This window comes from Pipistrellus kuhlii, unplaced genomic scaffold (assembly GCF_014108245.1).
Source record: "Pipistrellus kuhlii isolate mPipKuh1 unplaced genomic scaffold, mPipKuh1.p scaffold_m20_p_4, whole genome shotgun sequence".
Taxonomy (NCBI): Eukaryota; Metazoa; Chordata; class Mammalia; order Chiroptera; family Vespertilionidae; genus Pipistrellus; species Pipistrellus kuhlii.
The window spans coordinates 60,572,361-60,597,239 of NW_023425540.1; the positions used below are offsets into that span (position 1 = coordinate 60,572,361).

General features: G+C 40.4%; 1 protein-coding gene across 1 annotated transcript in view; it reads right to left on the reverse strand.

The window, feature by feature from the left end:
- The window catches only part of LOC118702792 (TIR domain-containing adapter molecule 2), a 39,811-nt gene extending 15,584 nt beyond the window's left edge, over nucleotides 1–24,227 (reverse strand). The window contains exons 1-3 of the mRNA XM_036409165.2: nucleotides 23,729–24,227; nucleotides 19,054–19,299; nucleotides 13,438–13,565 (exon numbers count right to left, since the gene is read on the reverse strand). Coding sequence (XP_036265058.1) covers nucleotides 13,438–13,565; nucleotides 19,054–19,299; nucleotides 23,729–23,929 — 575 coding nt within the window. The 5' untranslated portion in view covers nucleotides 23,930–24,227. The remainder of the gene's footprint in view (nucleotides 1–13,437; nucleotides 13,566–19,053; nucleotides 19,300–23,728) is intronic.
- Nucleotides 24,228–24,879: the final 652 nt, after the last annotated feature.

Below are 24,879 nucleotides of genomic sequence, written 5' to 3' on the forward strand. Positions count from 1 at the left end.
CAGAGCCCGGCGGCGCCTCCCGCGACGTCCTACTTGCCTGGAAGGAGTGCGGGCCGCTCGGGCCCAGCCTCGTGGCTCTTTGGTCTCCGTCTCCTGCGGAGGGACCCACTCAGTGTGTGTCCTCCCCGGGCGTCCGGAGGCGAGGCGTCCAGCCCCCGCCCGGCGGCAGGTCCCGCGCCCCCGCCCACTGCCCTGCGCGCCCGGCCCTGCGCGCGGAAGTGAAGGCGCCCGAGTCCCCACCCCCGAGCCGCTGACACTTAACCCTTGGAGGGGGCGGTGCGGGCGCCGCAGCTCCGCAGGGCGAGTATGTGTGCGTGTGTGCACGTGTGTGTGCGGTGTGTGTCCCCTGACTTTGAGGCTGGGGAGTGCAGGAGACTGCGCTGTATCTCCTCCTAACAGACCTGGGTGCACTGCTTCCGCCTTCCCTGCTCGCCCAACACTGAACCCGCCAGTAAAGCCAAGTACCTGATCCTACCATATCCATCGTAGCTTCCCAGAGGGGAGCCCCTAAACTCCAAAAGAAAGGAATGGCCTGTTTTAGCCAAACCGACCCTAGACCTTTCCCGAGGTACAGCGACTCTCCTGGTCCTCCAAGCCGGCCCCTTGGCGTTTCCTTCCCATGGGGCTCCGTCACTGATGTTGCTGCAATTAACCACATCCCTGGCCAGGTATGCATAGTGCATCGCCCAGTCCCCTGCAACATCACAACCGAAACAAACCGAGACTTTGCTGAATTAAAAGAGAAAGAAAAAAGAAAAAGAAAAAGAAAGAAAAAAGGAAAGGAAAGAAAAAGGAAAAGAAAGAAAATCATAAAAAGCCTTATGTAAGAAACACTTGTAAGAACTGTTTTGCCTTTATTTGAGCTAAACAGACAATTGCCAGGAAGCAAAATCTCAATGAATTGAGAAAAATTCTCCAGATAGAGTTTTACTTATTTTATACATTACAATAGAAAGAATAAGCATAAGGGGGGTTACATGAAATTTATTGGTGATAGACTAGGGAAAGTGGGATAAGGCAAATCGGGGAAATCTCTGGGACAGAATTAAAAAGAGGAATAGATACATCTTTTTAATAGGTGGGTATAGGATCATTAACAATTAACATTATAGCAATAACAATGAGGGGTTCTGTGGTCTCCTGCTCTGGTGGGAGATTATGCCCTGAGGGGGGTCTGAAAAAAGGAAATTACCCTGACATTCCAAACATACTTTATCCTAAATGCAAAAAGATAATAAGACAGACTCAGTTGAGGTAAAGATTGACCTTTGTCGAGAAAGATCCTGACCCAGGACATGAATACTTGCCAGGACCTGTTTTTTGTTAAAAAGTTTCAATTTCAGACTATTTTATGTGGGTACTAAAAGGTTAAAATGGGTGGTGCACACAGGCAGGCTAAATAGCCATCTCAGATGGTGAATAAAGAAAAATTGAGAGGGTACGGGATGGAATACCCAAAGGGAAGGGCTGCATAGCACCGAGCCAAGGGGACATTGGATCAGTGATGGCAGCACTCAGGAGCTGGGGTTTCATCCTTAAGCTGGAGGTTCCTTGCACAAAGATTCATGCAATAGGCCTTCCTTCCCCTGGTTGCTGGCACCGGTTTTCCTCCAGCACCCAGAACCCAGGCCTTCGCTCTGGCTGCAGCAGAGAAGCCAAGCCTTTTCAGAATTCAGTCATCTTTAGTTTTCAGTCTGGCAGGAGCCTTCAGTCTTTGCTTAGCACCTGTGTATGCAAATTAACCCACCAGCTTTGTTGGGTTAATTTGCATCCTCACCCTGATTGGCTGGTGGATATCATGGAGGTATGGTCAATTTGCGTATTTCTTTTTTATTAGTGTAGACGTAGTCACTGGAGGGAAGCTTTTGTCATCAGTGGCTTTGAGGGCTGAGGTGGTGGGCTTGCAATATGATGGAATGCAGGTGTGCAATTAGATGCCTTCAGCTCAGGCGTCCTCAAACTTTTTAAAGTGGGGGCCAGATCACGGTCCCTCAGAGAGCTGGAGGGCCGGACTATATGAACTACTAATTCCTACTGTAACACCTCGGCTGCGCTCACTGCCCAAAAAACCTGGCGGGCCGGATCAGACTCCTCTGCGGGCCGCATGTGGCCCGCGGGCCGTAGTTTGAAGACGCCTGCTAGCTGGTCCAACTCCTAGTGTCTAGGAAGTTTTTCCTGGTCTTTTGATCTCCATCACCAGGAAGCTTACAAATGGCCATTAATGATCAGATTGTCCCCTCTCATAGCCCAGGAACCCTCAGGGGTGGGAGGCGACATGGTGATCAGAGGAAAGCAACCCCCCATCATACCTCTGCTATTGCCACTGCTGGCAGTGCAAGCTTTGGCCAGCTCTGCTTACCTGCTTGGGCAGTCCTAAGCAGCTGGGCAGCCACCATCCAAGGCTTGCCTGCGCCTCAGGCAGGCCCTGGGTGGCTGGGGTGCTGAGGGAACTGGGGGACTCCAGAGGCAGGCATGAGGAACGGCTGGCCCACCTTGTCATGCACCTGATGCCCCTGTGGGGCTGAGACTGGGCACTGCCATCTTGTGGCTATGGGTGCTGCCATCCTTGAGGGTGGGGGAGTCAATTAGCATATTCCCTCCTTGTTGGCTGTGGGTGCCGACATCTTTGTGACAGCATGAGAGTCAATTAGCATATCCCCTCTTTATTAGATAGGATTATTACTTTCAGAGAGGAAGAAAGATGGAGATATAGAAACATCAATGACAAAAGAGAATCACTGATCAGCTGCTTCCTGCACACCCCATACTGGAGATGGAGCCTCTAAAGAAAGCGTGCACTAATCACCAGGGACCAGTCAGTAGACCAGTAGCTATGGCATGCACTGACCACCAGGGGGCTGATGCGCCTCCTGGTAGGTGAGCTTGCTGCTGGTGTCCGGCCATTTGGGACTGAGCGAGATGGGCTGGACACTCCCTGCAGTCCCTCTCCAGCTGGCCAACCCCCTGCATCCTTCCCCAGCCCCGATCGTGCACCGATGGAGTCCCTCGGTCTAGCCTGCATTCTCTTGCAATCTGGGACCCCTTGAGGGGTGTCAGAGGGCCAGTTTTGGCCTGATCCCGCAAACCAGGCTGAGGGACCCCACTGGTGCACAAACTTGTGCACCAGGTCTCTAGTTTATATATATAAAACCCTAATATGCAAATAGACCAAATAACAGAACTGAACAACTGATCTCTATGACATACACTGACCACGGAACATGGTGGCTGTCAGCAGCAGGCAGCAGAGCACAGAAGATGGTGGGCATCAGCAGTGGCCACAGCGGGACGGTGAAACAGGTGAGTGGGGGTGGCAGATCAAGGCAGGGCGCCGGTGGCTGTCATTGGGGCGAGCCTCTCGAGGTTACGGAAAATTCTTTGCTCCCACCCGCGGCAGTCCTGCCAGGCACTCACACCTGCTCCCAGCGCTGGCCCTGCTTGCAACCGCTGCTGGTGCCGGCCCCAACCGTTCTGTGCCATCAGTGGGTACAAGTGGGGCCAGTGCTGTCAACACATGGGAGAGGTGACAGGAGTGGAGCTGCTGGTAGACAGGGGACTGGGGGCTGAGGTGGGAGGGGCAGGGCGGGCATGGAGGATGGGCAAAGATACTCGCCCCTGTGCCCACGGAAGCCTAAGGGTTTACACAGTTCCTTTCAAGGTGCACTTCTATATGCAGCACAAATGGGGTGGGGGGAGATGAAGGCCAAGTAAAGACATTTATTAAAAAAAGAATGAAATGAACTTGCCACCAGCTGACCTGCACTAAAGGAAATTGTAATGTATTCTTCAAGCAGAAGAAAAATTATTCCAGATGAAAGCTCAAAGAGCATCAAGGAACAGAGAACAAAGATGGTAAATATATAGGTAAATTAAATTAATATTCACTTCATAAAACAGTAATAACATATTTAAAGGTATACGAAATATGACATTTAAATTGAGAAGGTAAATGGAGTCACAAAGCAATTGTCCATAAATTTCAAATAATTTAAATAACAGAGAATATGGTCTCTGATCACAATGCTGCAAGTACATTAGAAATCAATAATAAAAAGAAACTTAAATACTTATGTTCGGAAATTAAGAATTGTAACTCCAAATAATATCTATGGGTCAGATTAGAATAATAAAATTAGAAAATCCTTTGAAATTAATAAGTAGATATCAAGATTTGTAGAATGGGGCTCGTAGTAGGCAGTCTGCTAAGATGGCTTCGGAAGTCCCTTCCCTCCCTTTATCTATCTATACCTTTGTGTGGCAGAACTTGTAAGTTGCTTTTCTTCAACAGAATATGGCAAAGGTGGAAAACTGTTGAAGATGCAATTGACTCTGAAGGGAGAATATTCCAGGTGGCTCTGACCTAGACAGAAAATCCTATCAGTCCTTTCTTGAAAAAAGAGACTCAAAGCAGCAGATTCTCTCTCCTGCTGGCCTGGAAGAGGCAGTCACGATGGGAACTGCTTATGTGGAGGGGAAGCCTCCCAGGCGGAGAGCTGAGGGCTGAGGGCCTCAGTTCTCCAGCCGCAAGGAACTGAATTTCCTCAATAACTTGAAGAGTTAAGAAGAGGACATCAAATTCCACAGGAGAGCACAGTTCACCTGACAACTTCATTGTAGCCTCTGAAAAAAGGACCCACCTAAGGTTTGCCCAGACTCTTGACCCATAGGTATTGTATAAAGTATGTGTTTGACACTGATACATTTGTGGTAATTGTTACACAGCATAGAAAACTAACATAGCCTTGGCCAGTATGGCTTAGTGGTAGAGCGTTGTGCTAATTCTAAATTTTGCACAAAATGCAAAAGACAGCCAAAATCTTGATGAACAAGATATAAATACCTATTTTACCACTTATCAAGAATTTAAAAAGCTTAGGTAATTAATACAATGTTACTGGTGTTAAGGACAAATAGATCAATGGAATAAAGCAGAAAGCACAGAAACAGACTTATGTAAATATAGGCACTTAATAAATGACCAAATTGGCATTATAAATCAATAGAGAAATATGAGTTTTCAAGAAATTGAAAAGAAACCTGATTACTTACCTTATCTCATACAAAACTCAAATCAAGTAAAATATAAAATTATACACATTTTAGAACATAGTATAGGAGGTGTTCATGAATTCAGGATAGAGAAATATTACTTAAACAAGACATAAAAACATCAATACAGGAAAAATTGATACACTAAAAACAGAAAAATAAAACAAACAATGAGAAGATATTTGAAATAGTTATAAACAAAGGATTGAGTATCCTAAATACATAAAGGAATCCTGTTAATAAAAAAAGTGTCAAACTAATGCATTTTTTTTAAATGGGCAAATGATTTGAACATGTATTTCACAAGAGAAGAAATCAAAATGGTAAATAACCCATGAGAAAAAAAGATTTACCTCATGAAATACAAATTAAGCAATGATGAAGTTTAATACCAGTTTAACAATATGCACATTTATGTATAAAAATAACTGAAATACTCAGATTTTCAAAAGTTTTAAAATCTGACAATATCAAATGTGGAACCTTCCAATTTTGCTGGTGAAAGCACTAATTGATACAACTGCTTTAGAAAAGTTAGCTATTACCTAGTAAAGATGAAGATACACACACACACACTAAGTGAAAATAATTCCACTCCTAGATGTATTCTCAAGAGATCAGACACATGTACAACAGGACACATACTAGTATACAGGAGTGTACATAGTGGATTTGTTGATAATAATAAACAATACCAAAACTATTACAGTGGAAGAGACATATACCTGTGGTATACTCATATGATGGACTACTATATACAGTAACAAAATCAAACTACAACCATATGTATCAACATGGATGATTCAGCAAAACAAAGTCACACAAGAATACATGTAATGTTCAATTTATTAAGTAGAACTTAATACTCCATTAAATTTTACTTATTCAAGTTAAATTTTACCTGATTAAAGAAGAAATATTTTTCAGTAACACAGACATCAGTACTATTCAAAGTATGGTCTGTAGACCGTATCAAACTGTTATAGGCTGATGCTGAAATAAGCAAATCAAGTGAGTTTGACATTGATAAAACCTTCAAGTATTTGATTTTGTATCTATAAAAATATGTGTCATATGTAAATTATTTTAAAAAGTAGTTTGAGAACTATTATACATAACTGGTGAAAATAAAATAAAATAAAACAATTTTCGTTACAAGCAGAACATTGGTTATCTCTAGTGGAGAAAGTCAGTGATGTAGTCAGGCAAAGATACATAGGAACCTTCTAAGGTGCTGACAATGTATTTCTTTTTTTAAAAAATTTTATTTTTATTATTTTTATTTTTAGGAAGGGAGAGAGTAACATTGATGTGAGAGCGATACATTGATCTCCATCAATTGGCTGCCTCCTGTATGCCCCCTATTGGGGACCACGCCTGCAACCCAGGTATGTACCCTGACCTGGAATCAAACCATGACCTCCTGGTTCACAGATCAATGTTCAATCACTGAGCTAGACTGGTAGGGCTGAAACATTATTTCTTAAGTTCTTGTGCTGCATTTTCTTTTTAAGGTAATAGTAATCACTAGCAAATAACAGCACTAAAAACAGATTATGCTAGACCAGTGTTACTTCTGGTATAATCTCGATTTCAGCAAGGAATGGGATAATTTCTAATGATGACATCTTGTACAATAGATAAAAATCAAAACACGCAGACTGAAAAATTGCACATTTGATAGTTTAGGGGTAACATGCTCCAGAATTTGGAAACAACTGAGGTGGAGAAGTTCAGAGATCATCACTTTATTGTTAACGAAGTTAAAGAACATGTTTGTCCCACCTGTAGCAATGGGGACAGGCTAATAGTCCCTATCCCTGAATTAGCATTTACTCTACTCAATTGCTGACCTAGCTAGCCAACCACAGCCCCCCCCCCCCCCCTGTGGGTAGACAAAGTTAAACTTTTTGGGATGTAAGTCTTTCGACCTATATATTTTCTTCCTCCTGTAGCACCCTGTAAAAGCCTTAGCCCCTTCCAAGGCCATTCTGCTTCATTCCTTATAAAGCATTCGTTGCTCATATAGATGTCCTGCCTGCCTCCCCCAATTAAGTTATATTCCTGGAGGTCAGACTATCTTACTCATTTTTAAAACTTTTAACAGACTATTATATACATGATATATGTTCAAACATTTTCATATTGTGTTATATACTACTTAAGAACCATATGAGTAGCCAAAACCTGTTTGGCTCAGTGGATAGAGCGTTGGCTGTGGACTGAAGGGTCCTCGGTTCGATTCCGGTCAAGGGCATGTACCTTGGTTGTGGGCACATCCCCAGTAGGGGGTGTGCAAGAGGCAGTTGATCGATAATTCTCTCTCATAGATGTTTCTGGCTCTCTAACCCTCTCTCTTCCTCACTATTAAAAAAATCAATAAAATATATATATATATTTTTTTTTAAAAAAAGAGAGAACCATATAAGTAGAGGCCAAAGTAAGAACTTCAGAAACAAAAGAACAAGAAACCAGAATTGGACCAATGATAAAAATATAACTACTGTTAAATGCTTGTATATGATAGGCACTGATCCTATTTTATAAACAACTTGCTATTTTATCATTATAGTAGATATCACCTTAATAGATGAAAAAACATACTGTTAAAAAATCATTTGTGTGAAGTCATGCAACCATGATTTGAACTTGACGTTAAAGCACTAAACAGATATTGAGCTACCCTGAAATTAAGATAGGTAAGCCTTCATAAATCTATCCTTTAATTAGTGCTTGTAAGGCAATACTGCATAGTGGGTAAAAAAAAGAGAGCTCTGGAGCCAGACTGCAATGTTTGTATTCAGATACTACTAATTACTGTTATATGGGGCAGGTTTCCTAACCTCTCTGTGCCTCTGTTTTCTCAGCTGTAAAATGGGAATTTGTTGATTCATAGGACTATCGCAAAGATGAAATGTATCAATACAAGTAAAGTATTTAGCACACCTGGCACAGAGTAAGCATTCAATAAATGTTAATCTCTATTTACTGTTTTTATTTTTATTGTTGAGAGTATTACAGATGTCCTCCATTTTTTTCCCTTGACCACCAACAGCTGGTTTCTCCTCCACCCCAGGACTTCATCATCCTATTTTCTGTGCCCATGGGCAATGCATATAAGTTTTTTTTTTTTTTGTTTTTTTTTGCATTGTTTTTCCCCCCCTTTATTAATTAAGGCATTATGTGCTTATCCCCCCTAATCCTGTCCTCACCCTCACTATTTACTTTTATTTTTTTATATCATAGGATTGTGCCCAGAAACCAGAAAGTCTCCTATGACTACTTATAAAGGTAAAGAAAAAACTTGAGGCAACTTGGCATTATACAGTCTAGGTTAATTTGCTTGACAACTAAGAGCTTTTTAAGAAACTGTAGGCTAAACTGCCTTTCACCCAAACTTTCAGAAGAAATGCAAAGAGCCGTAACCAGTTTGGCTCAGTGGCTAGTGTCAGCCCACGGGCTGAAAGGTTCTGGTCAAGGACACAGGCATATACCTCAGTTGCAAGCTTGACCCCCAGCTGCAGGTCGGGGCATGGGAGGCAACCAGTCAATGTGTCTCTCTCACATAGATGTCTCTCTCTCTCTCTGTCTCTCCCCTTTCCTTCCACTCTATCTAAAAATCAATGGAAAAAATATTCTTGGGTGAGAATTAAAAGAAAGAAATTTAAAAAGGTTAAAAATGAGGCAGTTTAGCCCTAGCTGGTTTGGCTTGGTGGATAGAGCATCGGCCTGCAGACTGAAGGGTCCCAGGTTCGATTTCAGTCAGGGGAATGTACCTTGGTTGCGGGAACATCCCTAGGAGGGGGCGTGCAGGAGGCAGCTGACCGATGTTTCTAACTCTATCCCTCTCCCTTCCTCTCTGTAAAATTCAATAAAATATATTTTAAAAAATAAGGCAGTTTAGCGGTGGTACAGGTTTCCTGTTCTATGTGAAAGCTGAGTGTTCCTATGAAACCTTTCCTAAGTATAAATGGGGTAAAGAAAAGAAGCAATTACCATTAATTTACCTGGGAAAAATTTTAAGCATTCCCAGATCCCCAAAAATAATGTACTAAACACATAAAACCAAAAATAACATGAACATATAACGAAAGTAGTGCCACGCATGCTGCTCAGGGTGCATGCTGCCTCTATAATGGCTCCCTGCAAAACTGCTGCTGAATGCTATTTTCACCATCCTATATAATAAAAGGCTAATAAGCAAATCAACAGAACGGTGGAACAACTGGTCGTTATAATGTACACTGACCACCAGGGGGGCAGATGCTTAATGTATGAGCTGCCCCCTGGTGATCAGTGCACTCCCACAGGAGGAGCCCCTCTCAGTCAGAAGCCGGGCTCACTGCTGGGGAGTGCAGTGGCGGTGGCAGGAGACTCTCCTGCATCCATGGCAGTGCTAAGGATGTCTGACAGCTTAGGCCCACTCCCCACAGAGCCGTCAGTTAGACATCCCCCTAGGGCTCCCAGATTGCAAGAGGGCACAGGCCAAAGTTCGTGTACCAGGCCTCTAGTTTCTCATAAAAAGACAATCCTTTTTGGATTTCTTCATTAGTGAAAATAAGAACACATAATGTAGATCTTTTTGTAAAAGGGAAGTAGTATATTACGAACTTTCTCTTCATTTATTTTTTCTTGGTCGGTCCAAGATGTTTTGATGAAATACCAAATAAATAATCACTCTGTGGAATACATTTTTGTAGCCACAGAGTGATTATATATATATATATATACACACACACACACACACACACACACACATATATAAAAGCCAAAGCAACTGGCTGAACAGCCAGTAGCTATGATGCGAACTGACCACCAGGGGGCAGATGCCAAACACAGGAGCTGCCGAGCTGCGGTCTCTTGGCAGCGGCAGTTCTCGGGTGACACACCCAGAACCAGAGAGGAGGGAGCCCGATTCCAGGGTACATCACCTGAGAACTGCCCTCTCACAATCCGGGATGTCTTGGGGGATGTCAGAGAGCTGGTTTCAGCCTGATCCCAGCAGGCCAGATTGAGGGACCCCACAGGTGCACGAATTTATGCACCAGGCCTCTAAAAAGTTCATAAGGAGCTTAAATCCTGACAGAAACAAGTCAATTTTTTTTTTTTTTTTTTTAATTCTACAAGAACTGATTGGTGCAACCCTACAGAACCAATATCTATTTAGAGAAATTTGTTTTTCTTTTCAAAAGTAACTAAAAAGCCTCTCTGATTTATTTATATATTAATTTGTTTAATTTTTGAAATCAATAGCCATAGGGTTAGCTTTGTCCTATTTAACTATCAATGTTACACATTTATAAACTAAGCAAACATGGACAGGACAGAGATTTAAGTGAAATCTAAAAGAATAGAATTGCTTTTAGTTCATTGTATTTTCAAAGTTGATGAGCATCAAGCCAGAAGTAAAGTAATTACCACACACCATTTATTTCTTTTAATAGTAAAAAGAATATTTAGATTAGCAAAGTAATCTTATAATGTATCTTCACAGTTGAAATTTAAGTATTCATTTGATACACTTGTATATCAAAGTCCTTTTCCATTATTTAGTCTACTTTAAAAATATATACAGCTAATAATGTTTAAATATTCTGAACCATATGTTCTAATATAAATATTTGAGAAATTCAAACTGTTGCATCAATTTATGAAAGAATTAAAGGAAAAAAATGAGCTACAAATTATATAGGAGGAATAAAAAAGTTTACTTAACACATGTCTGGCTAAATCTGTACTTTCTCATTTATATATACATACCCAGTTGAGTATAGGCAGCCATCAAACATTAACCAGCTACATACAGATTAGACTACTAAGCCTGTACTATTTTCTACGGCAGGTAACAGTGGTGATTTCAAACATATTAATATATCTCAATAGTTTCATCAAAAATTATTTGTAGCAATAGTCTAATATTATGAAATTCTGATAGGCACAGATGAAATCACTGCATTATTTATGCCAAACTTAGCACACTAATGGTACCTGACTCTGCTTACTTATGGTCTAAGTATCTGAACAAAACAGAGCAGACAGATAACCAGAAAGGACATTTAAGACACACCCATGCTTATGAATCACATTAACATTAGTATTAAAAATTTCCAAATCTAAATATAGAGGGACACTTATAAAGCTGTGAGACAACTCTCACATAAGAATACAAATGATAAAACTGCAAAATCTTCAGTTTTTAATCTGATATTAAGGGTTAGTTATTTGGTCTTAACATTTTTTAGAATTAAAGGGTTAAAGTTGAAAACATGTTTATCCCTTACTACATTGCAGCATTTGAAATTAACCAGCTTGACAACTTTAATTCCTTTTGCTTTTACATGCAGTAATATACGTATATATGCATTTAAAGACAGTTGAAAATTGAGTTATCTTTTAGTCTGTAGTGGTGATTAGAATTGCTATCCAATCAGTATTCCATGGCACCACATATCAAAATCTATACAATAATTCCATCATGTCAGCAGAGCTGAATCATCTGGAATGGCTGAGGGCGTTTCCCCAAACCTGAAAAGGATGCATAAATGATTGCTTGCTGTCAGACAGCTGAGGGCATTTCAATCTCTATGTTATAGCCTCCTTCTGGCCAAACATCTGAACAGCCAAGGCAGTTCCTCCAATCCAACAAAACCTAGGTATACTAAACCTTGGCTTTTGATATGTATATCTACCTTGCTTTAGGACAATTTGTGTTAATAAAAAGCAAGGGACCCAGAGAGACAGAAGAACTTGATTCCTTGAGCCTAGTCTTCTCTGGCTCTCCAAAATACCTTCCAAAATTATGTTTCGTCTCTGGACTCTTTATTAATTTACATACAGTGCCTTCTCCAGATTCTTGAACCCCTTCAAGATGCTAGATCAAGACTTCTGGCTTTAAATATGAGTCTTTTTCAGCACTTACCACTGAAAGGAGGCATGGCAAAAAGTAGTTGCATTATTTTTCTTTATAGCAAAAAAGCTTTAAACATCTATACAATTTTACAGTATCTTGTACTCTATCTTAGAACAAAACCTTATTCCAGTCAGCTCAATCTATATAAGTTATAAAATACAAACACATTCTAAACCATATAGTGTACAGAATATGCACTATTTAATATTCATTAAATGCAGTACAATCAAATAAAAAACACACAGCATTCTAAATTTTTAAATCTTTGGGATGCTAACCAGAAATTATACAAATTACATATACAAGACAAAAAAAGAATAAAAAAGGGAAAGAGAAAGAAAAAAAAATCCAAGAAAACTAACTTCTCAGTGCATCACACCTACTGAGATTAAATGTATGGCACTTTTACAATACTAATATTACTACTATCAATTTAAGCTGGAAATGACTCAAAAACATTAAAGCCACATAATGGCAAGAACGAGCCACTTAAATGTTTAAATGAAACAGATCACCTTTTTTCTTTGTAAAAGCAACGAAAATGTAATGGGTGCAGATAACTCAATAAAATTCTTATTTCATTTGTCCCTACCCTATAAGACAATGTAGTACCTTAAATTATTCTGTATTTATTCTAACTGGTATGACAATCTGATTTTTAAGGCTTGAAAACTCTATTACGCTACTGAAACATACTATTTTCTATGTGCTAAGAATATCTTTATGAAAAAAATAACATATCTGGTTATAAATCATAGAATAAACCCCAAAACCAAAAATCTGACCTTTTCCAAGCTAGTGAAAAATAAGTTATACCATGATATATCAATTTAAAATTATACCAATATTAACAAACATTTCTATGGTACATTTTCCCCCCATGAAGATTAAACAGTGCAGAATAGGGCTTGGGCTATAATGAGTCACATTTGGTTTTCTGAAAAACAAAATCTAATTTACTATAAACAATTAAAAGGCAATTTTCTTCCTCCATAACACATGTAGATATTAAATCGAAGGTTTTAAAAATATTCGCTACCTATAAGAAAAGTAATTTTAAATGGCAAAAAGGAATCAAAATACCAAAGTTTAGTGTGCGAAGAATGGATATAAACAAGCAAGAAAAGAGATCACTGGTGCTGAATATTTAACACGGGTAGCCCAAAAGTAAGTCCCAAGGTTTTTATACCTTTACAAATAAAAAAAGGTGTCCTTTCCACAGTTTGGGATATGCATTGTGTATTCCCCCAAACAAGTATATGAGTAAGGTTTTTAAAATGTTGCCAATATTCAGTTCTTCAGTTACCTAAAATTAATTAGAGGACAGCAATATTACAGTGGCAATGGTGCATCAATTCCCAAAACGTAGTTATGATCCAACACGAGTTGTGGTGGTTCTTTTATCTGAGAAAAAGCTTTTCAGAAGAAATACCTGCCCTATGCTAACCACCAGAAGAATTAGGGCTTCTCCTACTGACCAATAGGCCACTCTTGTATTTAAATCCTCTGCTCGGCTTCGGCCTTGAGCTTCTCTCAAGCGGAAATGGGTCTGATAGTCAATGACAGACTTCAGAGCTTCATGAATTGAAACACAGGCAGATTCCATCTAAAGAAAAATATTTCCAGTTAGTATGTTTAATATTTTCTGTACACTCCATCTTTCGTTTTTAATTTCTCATTTCATTAACATTCACAGTTATGTCAGAGGTCCTGGCAATGCAACTCTTTACTCGTTCCCACTAGTACAACTGGTAAAGTTAGAGATTCCATAAAGCAGCTGCTTGCCCCAAACTAAAATGTTACAGCTGTGGCATCTGTAGGGACGGAACACTAAGCTAACAGCAGCAGAAATACTTATCAGTTAAGGTTTGTGGCTATAAAATTTCAAACCCAGATTCCTTAAAAAGGAAAGATTAGGAAGAAGAAATTGAGTGTATCAGTAAATATGACCAATCCTATATAATAAAAGGTTAATGTGCAAATTGACCAAACGGCAGAACGACCGGTCACTATGATCCACACTGACCATCAGGGGGCAGACACTCAACGCAAGAGCTGCCCACAGCCTGCAGGCCCCAATCGCCTGCGGGCCAACCTCTCAGTCCCTTCCCCTAAAAGGCAGGTTCTGATAGCCCATGGGGAACGGGGAGCAGGGGGTGGGTGGTAACAGATGTGGGTGGGACCAGGCCAAGGCCTCCACTCTGCTGGTTGCCCCACACAGAGGGCAACCGGTGTTGGGGGACAGGGATGGCGATCGGGCAGGAACAGCCAACCTCTCAGTTCTTCCCCACGGCCAGCAGACTCCGATCGCCTGATGGCGAATGGGAAACTGGGGGGTGGGTGGCAGCAGGGGGCAGGGCCGGCTGCTGGCAGCCAGGGAAGATGGCCTGATAACAGGCCGGGCCTAGGGACAGTACCCATGCACGAATTCCATGCACCCGGCCTCTAGGAAGAATATACACAAATATAAACCAAGTATGGCATAAAGATAGATTGTTAATCAAAAGTTATTTATCTATTTTAAAAATAGGTGAATCTGAAAATAGGCCAGAATACTTAAAAAAAAAAAAGTTACCAATTTGTTAAATAAGTTTTTCCCTCATACTAATCAACCAAACTAATATAAATGCTCTCAATGGGATACAAGTTTCAGTTTCACCATGTAATCAGTTTGTAAGCCTTCATCTTACTTTTTTTTTTTTTTTTTTTTTTTTTAAAGAACAGTTTGCCCTAGCTGGTTTGGTTCAGTGGATAGAACACCAGCCTGCAGACTGAAGGGTCCCAGGCTTGATTCCAGTCAAGGCCACGTGCCCCCTGCACAATCCCCATTAGGAGTTATGCAGGGGGCAGCTGATCAACGATTCTCTCTTATCACTGGTGTTTCTCTCTTCCCCTCTCCCTTCCTCTCTGAAAACAATAGAAAATATATATATATACTGAAAGTAAATAAATAAAAAAGAAAAAGAACAGTTTATTGACTTTTAGAGAAAGAAGAGCGCAACATCAATGAGAGATCTTAACAATGTTTGGCTGCCTCGTGTTTGTACCCCATCAGGGATCAAGCCCACAATCCAGGCATGTGCCCTGACTGGGAATCGAACCAGAAACCTCTCCATACACTGGATGATGTCCAACCAACTGAGTTGCTCAGTAAATATGACCAATCCTATATAATAAAAGGATAATATGAAAATTGACCAAACAGCAGAATGAACCACCAGGGGGCAGACACTTAATGCAAGAGCTGACCCCAACCCGCAAGCCCCAATAGCCTGCGGGCCAACCCTCAGTCCTTTCCCGGAGAGGGCAGGCTCTGAAAGCCCATGAGGAATGGGAAACCGGGTGACACCTTACCTTTTAAGGGTTAAATGTCTAATTTTTTTTTGTATAACAGAGCTTAATATTTTTTACTCTAAAAGTTAATCCTGGTCATGAAATACATGCTTTATTATACTATACTTATTTTACATCACAAAACAGATATTAAGAATTTTAAAAATCAGAGTTGGTCTTAATTGTAAAAAAGGAATGTAGACATTAGAAAATAAAATATTTTAAAAAGTTCTACCAAAGTATGTATAAAAGGAATAATCATAAAAATATTCCATTAAATATACTTTTAAAAAGTAGAAAATTATATTTGATGAATAAGAATAGATCTAGAGACAAATGGTGGGAGGGGGTGGTTAGAGAGCAACCTAAGGACTTGTAAGAATGCATATTAGCATAACCAATGGACACAGACACTTAGGGTGGTGGGGGCTTGTCCAGGGTGAGAATGGCTGGGGGGTGGGAGTGGGAAGTCAACTGGGAAAAAAGGAGACATACATGAAACTTTAGACAATAAAAATAAAAAAAACACAAAAAAAGTAGAAAATTATGAGATCTACAGATTGAATTTACCTATTAGATATTCAAATATTTTTGCTGTTCTTGTTTTAGTTTGGCCCCTAGGAATGAAAGATTTAGCAAACTGGTGCTAAAATGATTTCTAATTTGTGATAAGAGGCTAGAGAAGTGCTTTAGCATTTATTTGCTTTCTATGTATCCTCAAAATACATGGTCTAATGATTCTTCCCCTGGAAAATATGCATAAAAGCAAAGACTTAACACAAATTCAGAAAGTTTAAAGATTCCTTGAAGCCTGACCATGGGTATGGATTAAGAACACAGCTGTATTAGAGAAAATAGATTAAGTATAATTTTTCAGAAAGTGTTGTTTCCTTTCTTTTCCTTACACTTTTAAAGTGAAAATGTTCATACATATTCAAAAATATAGAGAATAGAACAATGAACCTCTATGTCAATAATTATTAACACATGGCAAATTTTATTCCATCTATATTCCACACCAATTTTCCTCCTTACTCCAATTATTTTAAAACAAACCCAAGGTATTTTATTATTTTAGCTATACTTCATACTTTATATTTATTTCTGAAAAGTAACACTTTAAAAAATATAACCTCAGTAGCATTACCAGTATAATACAAAGTAATTAAAAATAGTTTTTTTATATCAAATTAGATGGCTAGTGCAAGAAATCTGTGCACTGGTGGGGGTCCCTCAGCCTGGCCCCTTGGGAGATATCCGATGAGGGGTCCTTAGTGCTGCTGAGGAGGTGGGAGAGGCTCCTGCCACTGCCTCTGTGCTCACCAGCCATGAGCCTAGTTTCTGGCTGAGCAGTGCTCCCCCTGTGGGAGCGCACTGACCACCAGGGGGCAGCTCCTGCAATGAACGTCTACCCCCTGGTGGTCAATGCGCATCGTTGTGACCAGTCGTTCTGCCAGTCGGTTTATTTGCATATTAGGATTTTATTATAAAGGACATAAAATTAGCATTCAAATTTCCCCAAACACCTCAAAAGTTGTTTACAAGTCAGAGTCCAAACAATGTCAACACAATAATTTGGTACAATAGATAGGTCTGTTAGGTCATCTTTAATCTTTTGGTTCTCTCCCTTTTTTCCTTTCTCATCCATTTATTGAAGAAATTAAGGCCTCAATTCCTGTAGCATTTCCCACTTTCTAAATTTTGGTAATTGTATTTCCATGGTGTTCTTACAGTCTTTGTATTTCTTATAAACTAGTAGTTGGTACTAGAGACTTGATGGGATTCAGGTGTACTGTTCTTAGTGGGAACATAGCATAGGCAATGTTGTGTATTCTGCTACTGTCTATTATCAGAGACACTGTCTAGTTACCTCTCTATTTGTGAAATATCATTAGATTTAGTGATAACAGTCCTATCTACCCATTATAAGGTATCTCATCTGCCTTCCACTTGAGGGTTTTAGCAGTGGTTTTACTGCCTACTCTAGATCCAGCATTTTATTACTGGTTAAAAAATGGTAATTTAGTAAAACTATCTTTTTTTACTTTATTTTATTAATTTGTTATTGTTGTTAATCCTCACCCAAGGATATTTTCCCACTGATTTTCAGAGAGAGCAGGAGAGGGAGAGATAGAAACATCAATGTGAGAGACACATCTACTGGTTGCCTCCCACATGCACCCCGACCAGGACCGGGGATTGAGCTTGCAACCACGGTATGTGCCTTTGACCAGAACTGAACCCAGATCTTACAGTCTGAGTGCCAATGCTCTATCCACTGAGCCAGACCGACTAGGGCTTCTTACACATTCTTAAAAACTGCCTCTATTATCATATAATTTTGCCAAGAAATGTGGGAACAATGAAATACTAGTTTAAGGTTTTAACAAGGAGGTGTTAAATAATTCCTTTGAATACCTAATTAAGTATCTGAGCTCATACTGTATTTGAACTAGAACTAAATTAGCCCTTTCAGCAGCTGAACAGTACCTGTTCACTGACTTTAAATTTATTTTGCTATCTTTTTCTCATTAAGCTATTCTTCAAAATAAAACCCAATTTAGCTTCCTTAACTATTTTTGTTAGATGACTTATTAATCTTTTAATATTTTTCCTTAAGTTACAGCAAAAATTATTGTATCAGTAGCTTGAAGAACATAAATATTGGTAAAAACAAACAAACAAACAAAAAAAAAACCCACCTGTGGTATCTTTATATCAGCGTTTTTCAACCGCTGTTCCGCGGCACACTAGTGTGCCGCGAGATGTTGCCTGGTGTGCCGTAGGTGCAGACAAGACAAGAATTTTATAATTTTTCACTATTTTGTTTACTTAATATTTCATAATAAATTATAAAGTACTTTCTTTGTGTTTATTTGATTCCTATTCAAGAGAATTACTTTATATATAGTCAATATAGGCACAGAGTTAAATTTTTTAACATTTTCTAATGGTGGTGTGCCTCGTGATTTTTTTCATGAAACAAGTGTGCCTTTGCCCAAAAAAGGTTGAAAAACACTGCTTTATATATTAATTAAGGCATCATTTTGCATCTAGTTATATTAATAACTACCGTATTTTTCGGACCATAAGATGCACTTTTTTCCCTCCAGAAGTGGGAGGAAAAAGTCCCTGCGTCTTATGGTCCAAATATAGCCTACACATATACTTTAAAAAAAAAGTTTTTTTACTTGCCCGGCTCTGTGTGGTCTCTGTGTGCTTGCCCGGCTCTAAAATGGTTCTAAATGCTACTGTTTACTTTACAGGGTTGATTACATGTGTTTATGACTGTGATGTTGGGTTTTAATGCACATAAAATATTTTAGGACACTATTTGTTTCAGAATCTTTTTTTCTTCATTTCCCTTCTCTAAAAACTGGTGTGTCTTATGGTCCGGAGCATCTTATGGTCCGAAAAATACGGTACTTAGCAAAGCTATGGTAGCAACATTCCTCCATGAAAATGCTTCAGAATGCTGAAACGCTGTTTAGACTTCCTAAATTTCCTTTGCCACTGATGTTTCTACTTAAATAATCCTCCTATTTTAATACTTATTTTCTTTCCACTGAAAAGTTCATAAAATCCTTTAACACTGGTCTTCACTGAAAATCTGAGGTTCTCTGTGAAATGCCTAATCTACTACAAGAGTTAAGATACGTCTTAATGACTGTGTTAAAAATCAAAATTCTGTGTTTATAGAGTTAATGCACATAAATTGTGTGTTTCACACACCAACACTGTATCATTGGCTTTTCATTTACCTGGGTAAGAGCACTGACTCGGTTCTCACTGGGAAACAAAGGGGGGTCTTCTCCAACTTGAAAATCAAAATATACGGTTTTGTGTGTGAAAGTAGAAAATTCATTGCTGAAGCAAAATTTGTATGTCCCATTCTTGGAGGCTGTGAAAGTAAAACTGTCATATTGCTTCTTCATCTCCTTATATAACACATTTCCATCAGGATCTTCTAATCGACAATCTACATCATAGTGACCACCAGTAATCACCTATAGAGAGAGAAAAAAAATTAGAGATTACTGCAATTAGCAAGTTTTAGAAATAACCAGACTTCTCATTAAAATGGCAATAAAGTTATAGGCTTTTACTATCACAGACAATTTTACATTTTTTTTTATTTCTACCAGTGGATGGAACTGGGGAAGGCAGATTTCAGTTCAACTAAAGGTTTATAAAAACTGAAAAAATTTCCTCATGATTGGAGAGAAGGAACTAGCTAATTAGCCAGACAACTATTCTAGTTAATGTAGATCTCTTATATCATTTAATTCGCTCAAACAAACCTACCAGAGGTTTTTTCACCTTTCCATCTAACAAACTGAGATGAGTTAAGATGAAACTTGAGCTCCAAAGTCATACTCTTTACCCTTAAGCTTAGTGTCATGTAATATTTTTCTTCTGCAAATTTTCTTATGTAGTCTCCTATTGGTATCATCCAAGCACACCCATGGATAGAGGAGTGAAATAGTAACGTAGGTCAGTCCTTAGCATAACACCCCATCATAGAACTCAAACAAATTTTATTGCCAAATTACAAATAGGTTGTGTTAAATTATTTTACAAGTCAGTTACATAGAATTTTGATACATATTTTGTTTTAAACTAAAATGCAAATTGAATAGACTTACCGGCTGTTCTAAGAGTATTATCATCATTTATAAACTTGTTTCCAAGAGAAAAAGAAATGATTAATGATTAAAGCAAAAACAAAACAGAACAACATAAAAACAAAAAGTCCTTTTATCTGGAAAGTTTGTATTTAAGGGCAAGTACATTGAAAGGAAAGCTGGGAATAGATAACATGTTTCTGAAGAGGATTTTGGAGCTATTTTCAAATGCTTATGCTTAATCAGTCACAATTTGGGCAACTTCATTTTCCAAGTGAAGAGAAGAGGGGGAGATTTTTCCTGAAGTAACTGGACAATCACCAGAGAAGAGGGGGAAAGGATTAAAGAGAAGACAGACCTCCTTATATGAGAAAGAACAGAGTGGGAAGAGGGAGGAGACAGGAGAAGAAAATAGGGTGCACGTATACACTTGCGTAGGAATTCATGAGGAAGAGACAATGGGTTTGAGGTTTCCCAAACAACACAAGACTGAGTGACCCAGCCTGTATTTTCCAGCTTGAACACTTTGGTTAGCATATTATTAACATTCTAGATCGGCAGAACAGAGATCAAACTTTGAACTTCAAAGAAGAATGGGTTACTTATATGACCTCTTGTAACTATACTATGTTACAAGATCATTTTGATAATTAAATGAAACTATGCACTTAGGAAACTGTAAAGATATGTAAGACTAATATTAGAGACATAATGTTTTGACATAAAAACAGTATGTTATCATTTTATCCATCTCCTCAAAAGTCAACAACTTTTCTTCTGGATAAGGAGGAGGGGAAGAAATATGATATAATTTTATACCCTAATTCATATTGACTGTTGCACTTTAAATAAACAAATAAGTACATACATAACAAACTGAATAGGACCAGAATTTATAATAACGCCATTTTTCTTCCAACAAATTTTCGAACAAGTATTCTCATTTCAGATAATAGTAACCCTTTAACTTGTCTAGTCATATAAGATAGAAACTGGAAATCATCTCATATTAAGTGGCCCTACCAGTCCAGTTAAATCAAAGGAATCTCTTGATGTTTTTGCCTTTCTCAAATTCATCCCATTTTTTCCATTCCTAATCCACAATCCAGACAGGACTACTGCCACAATTTACTGAAAGTTCTTCCCACAGCCCAATCTCTCATCCCTCTAAGCAAGTGTTTCTCAGCTTTGTGGCAAGGTAATTCTTTGTTGGGGGGACTGTGCTGCCTTGTGCAGATGCCAATAGCCTCCCCTTCCCCAATGTCTCCTGGAGGTGGGGCAACCTCCCGATCTTCTCCATTCCCCATTTGCTTAAAACCTTTTGATAATTACATTTCCTTTCAGAAATCCCCTTTTGATTTCCTCTCAGAAAAATCCAAACCTGTTAACAGGACCCAAAATGACAATACTTACAAATCTGGTTTTTTATAGGAAAAGAAAACATCACAGAAACAGATCAAGGAGAAGTTAGGTTTTGGATTCTTTGTCTTCCTTGTGAGGGGTGTGGCTACACATATACTAATACTCTCTCCCCCAGATCAGGTACCACCAAGTGTGCAAGGAACACCTTGGAACTAGCCCAAAAGAGTGTTGGCTACGTATTTTATTCCTTGCTGGTCACATAAGGTAAGCCTCTGGGTAGTCTCAAAGAGACCAGGTGCAAATCATCAATCTCACTATTATCAATTTAAAAAATGCCAACAAACTAGTACAAATTATCCCCAAAGCCGTTGGGTCCACAGTTACAAATCAACACTATCACTTGGTGTATTTCAGGCCTGCTGGAATTTAGTCTTACAAACGTAACACATCTACCTAGGGTGTCACTTTTCGTCCTGCGGACTTGTAACTCCTATTTATCCTCCTAGACTCAGACCAAACATCAGCCCCTCAGCTAAATTTCCAAGGATCCTTCCTCCTTCAGTCAGCACCAAAGTTATGCCACCCCGAATGTGTCTTCTGGAACATTAATTTTTAAGCTGATTAAGAAACAAAAGACTCAAAAAGACTGTTACCTCCCCTTTTCCTACGCAGGGTTTGGCCCCTGCTGACCCCCATCCCCACCCCTTTTCTAAAGAGATTCACTTAAAAAACCTGCTTCAGAAGGGGAACCTCATATTCACTTTATCACGTAAGGCAGGAAAAAATTTAGCAAAGCCTGTTTGTTCCCTAACCCTCTCCCCATTGTTCCTGGTTTGCCCAGCAGGAATTTGTCTGCCACATCTTCTGCTCTTTCTGGGTTACCTGTGAATTGTCTATTTCCCCTCTGAAATCCCAGGCCCTGCCCACACCTTCTGCTTTGTCCAACATGACAGATAAGCCTCAACTGCCCACTGGGTTTCGAGTCTCATATGTGGTACCCCTGCATATACATCCGTAATAAACTTTGTACATTTTCTCCTGTTAATTTGTTTCTATTAATTTGATTATAAGTCCAGCTAAAACTTTGAAGGCGGGAGAAAAGTTATTTTTTTAAGGCCCCATGATAGCTACAGTGTACTTTCACTGTTGCATTTAACATTAAATGACTGTACATGTCTATATAAGCTCCTAGGTCAAAGTAAGTCTTGAGTTTAACCTGGAACTGCATACTGATTCTGCTACTTGCTACGTTTATGTCCTTGTGTTTTAACCTATGGAAGCATCAGTTTCTTCATCAAAAAAGGAATACAAAATATTCCTATTTCATATCGAGCTGCCTGAGAGTTAATATACCTAAAATGCTTGGCATATTGTCTGCCACGTAACAGGTGCTGTTTGTAGTACTCTGTGGTTTGGCCCCTGCTGACCCCCCTCCTCTCTGCCCCCCATTTCTGGCTTCTGATTCCCAAATATATAGGACTTCTCCAAGGTTTTCAAATTATCGGTTACACAGGGTCCTTGCAAAACCTATTTCCTCTTCCCCCTTATTTAAGTATGTACAACTCATTCTTTACAACTCAGCTTAAAATTACTTCCTAAAGGAGGCCTTCATTGATCCCAAAGACCAGAGTGTATCCCGCAATTTCTGCTCTTAAAGCAGTTTTGATGAATGAGCAGGTACTAAGTAAGAAAAGAAGGGTAGGATAAGCGGGGAATCAGGAACGAAGAAACACCCTTCGGTGTTCTGATCACAGCACCTAGCACCGAACAGCTGCTCAAAGACGTGAAATAAGTCTACCAAAAGGAATAGAAACAAGAGTAAGGATTGTCCTAACCAACTTAAACTACATTCTACCAAATAAAGCTGCTGCTGCTGCTGCTGCTTTTTTTTTTTTTTTAACTATACTTCCACAGACAGAAGGGGCCTCTCATTTATTGCAGCAATTCTTTTTACACCACCTTGATGGTCATCTGGCCTAGAACGATGCTCTTCCAAAGAGAGAGATGCGTTAATCAACAGTTCCACTAACAATGAAAATAACTTAAAAGCAATGGGGCTAGGTACTGGCAGCATCTCACATCTGATTAAAGCAGAGATGGGATTAGAGAGTGGGGAGTGATGATCACAGGAATGAATTTTTTTTTTTTTTTAAGTACAGTCTTTAAAAAAAGAAAGCCCAATGGCCTTCAAATAAAGAACATTAGAGAAGGGGGGAGGAATCACAGCTACGGAAAGCATTTCTGAAACTCATATATCTTAATATCTACCTAGTCTTAAATGTCTGTCGTCCACGTTTAGAAGAGGGAAACCAAAAGCCCAGCCTATCAGCTACCTAGAGCGGATTCCTGACTCAGCCCCGGAGTGAAGAAACGAGGTCAGGAGGGGAGCACCCGCAGATCGCTCCCGCTCCCGGCGCCGAGGGCGGGGGCCCCGGCCGAGCCCCAGTACCTGGAACTCCAGGGTGCACTTGGTGCCTTGCGTGATGTCCTCGTAGAAACACTGCTTGGCGTTGTCGGGCAGCTCGAAGGTGATCTCGGAGGCGCCGCCGGGTCCCGGAACGAGCAGCAGCAGCAGCAGCAGCACGAGCAGCCGGCAGCCCCAACGGCCCGCGGCGGCCGCCCAGCGGGGCGCAGAACCCGGCCGCGGCATCCCGAGGCGGTGGCGGCGGCCTGAACACAGCGGCGGAGGCGCGGAGACGAGTCTGCGCGGACTCACCGCGCCGCAGGCCTGAGCCCGAGTCGCTCCGAGCCTCGGTGAGATGGGGGATGAGGAGCCAGCCGCGATGGAGCAAGCGGGGGTGCGGCGCCAAAAGCCACCTGGGAAGCAGATAGTAAAAGCCGCAGGAAGCCGGCGGAGAGGCCTGAGGTGGCCGGAAGTGGGGAGCCAGCGCTGGGGAAGGGGCGGGGCCTGAGGCACCTGCCCCAGCGACCCGGATGTACTTTCCTCGGACTGAGGGGAGAGACGTGGAAATGTATACGTGGAAGCTCGCGAGGCCTCCACCGCAGATTGGGACGAGGGGCGGGGCCAGCGTGGCGAGCGGGCGGGCGGGCGGGGCCCGCGTAGGGAGCGGGTGGGCGGGGTTAGAAGAAGGGGTGTGGCCGGCGGCCTGTGGTCGGGCGTTCTGCCTACGGAGCGAGCTCCCGCCGGGAGAGGAAGCTGCATGGACTGGTGATGTGAGAGCTGAGAGCTCCCAGGGAGTGATCATGAGCTTATGTTTACCCTAGGCCCACCTGGTAAAGCGCTTAGCTATTTGCAGAGATCTTTCTCTTAAATAATGACAAATATGGGGGAAAGCAGTTTGCGAGGAGCGTGAATTCCGGGACCGCCTATTGAGTATTATTCATTATCATCAGGCACTGTCCTCAGCACGTCACATTCACTGCCTGTTTTACTGAGGAGGAAGTTTGTCTTGGAGTACTTAAAAAACAATAGAGGGTGATATTAATAGTAGCCAACAGGTGTTGATTTCACAAATTATACATGTTCTCGTGTTTATAAACACGAATTAGGTATTATGCCTTTTAAAAAAATAAATGATCGTGGGGAGGCTCATGCGCTGTAAGATGATCTCAGCAGAGAAGTAAAAAGAGGCAAGTGGG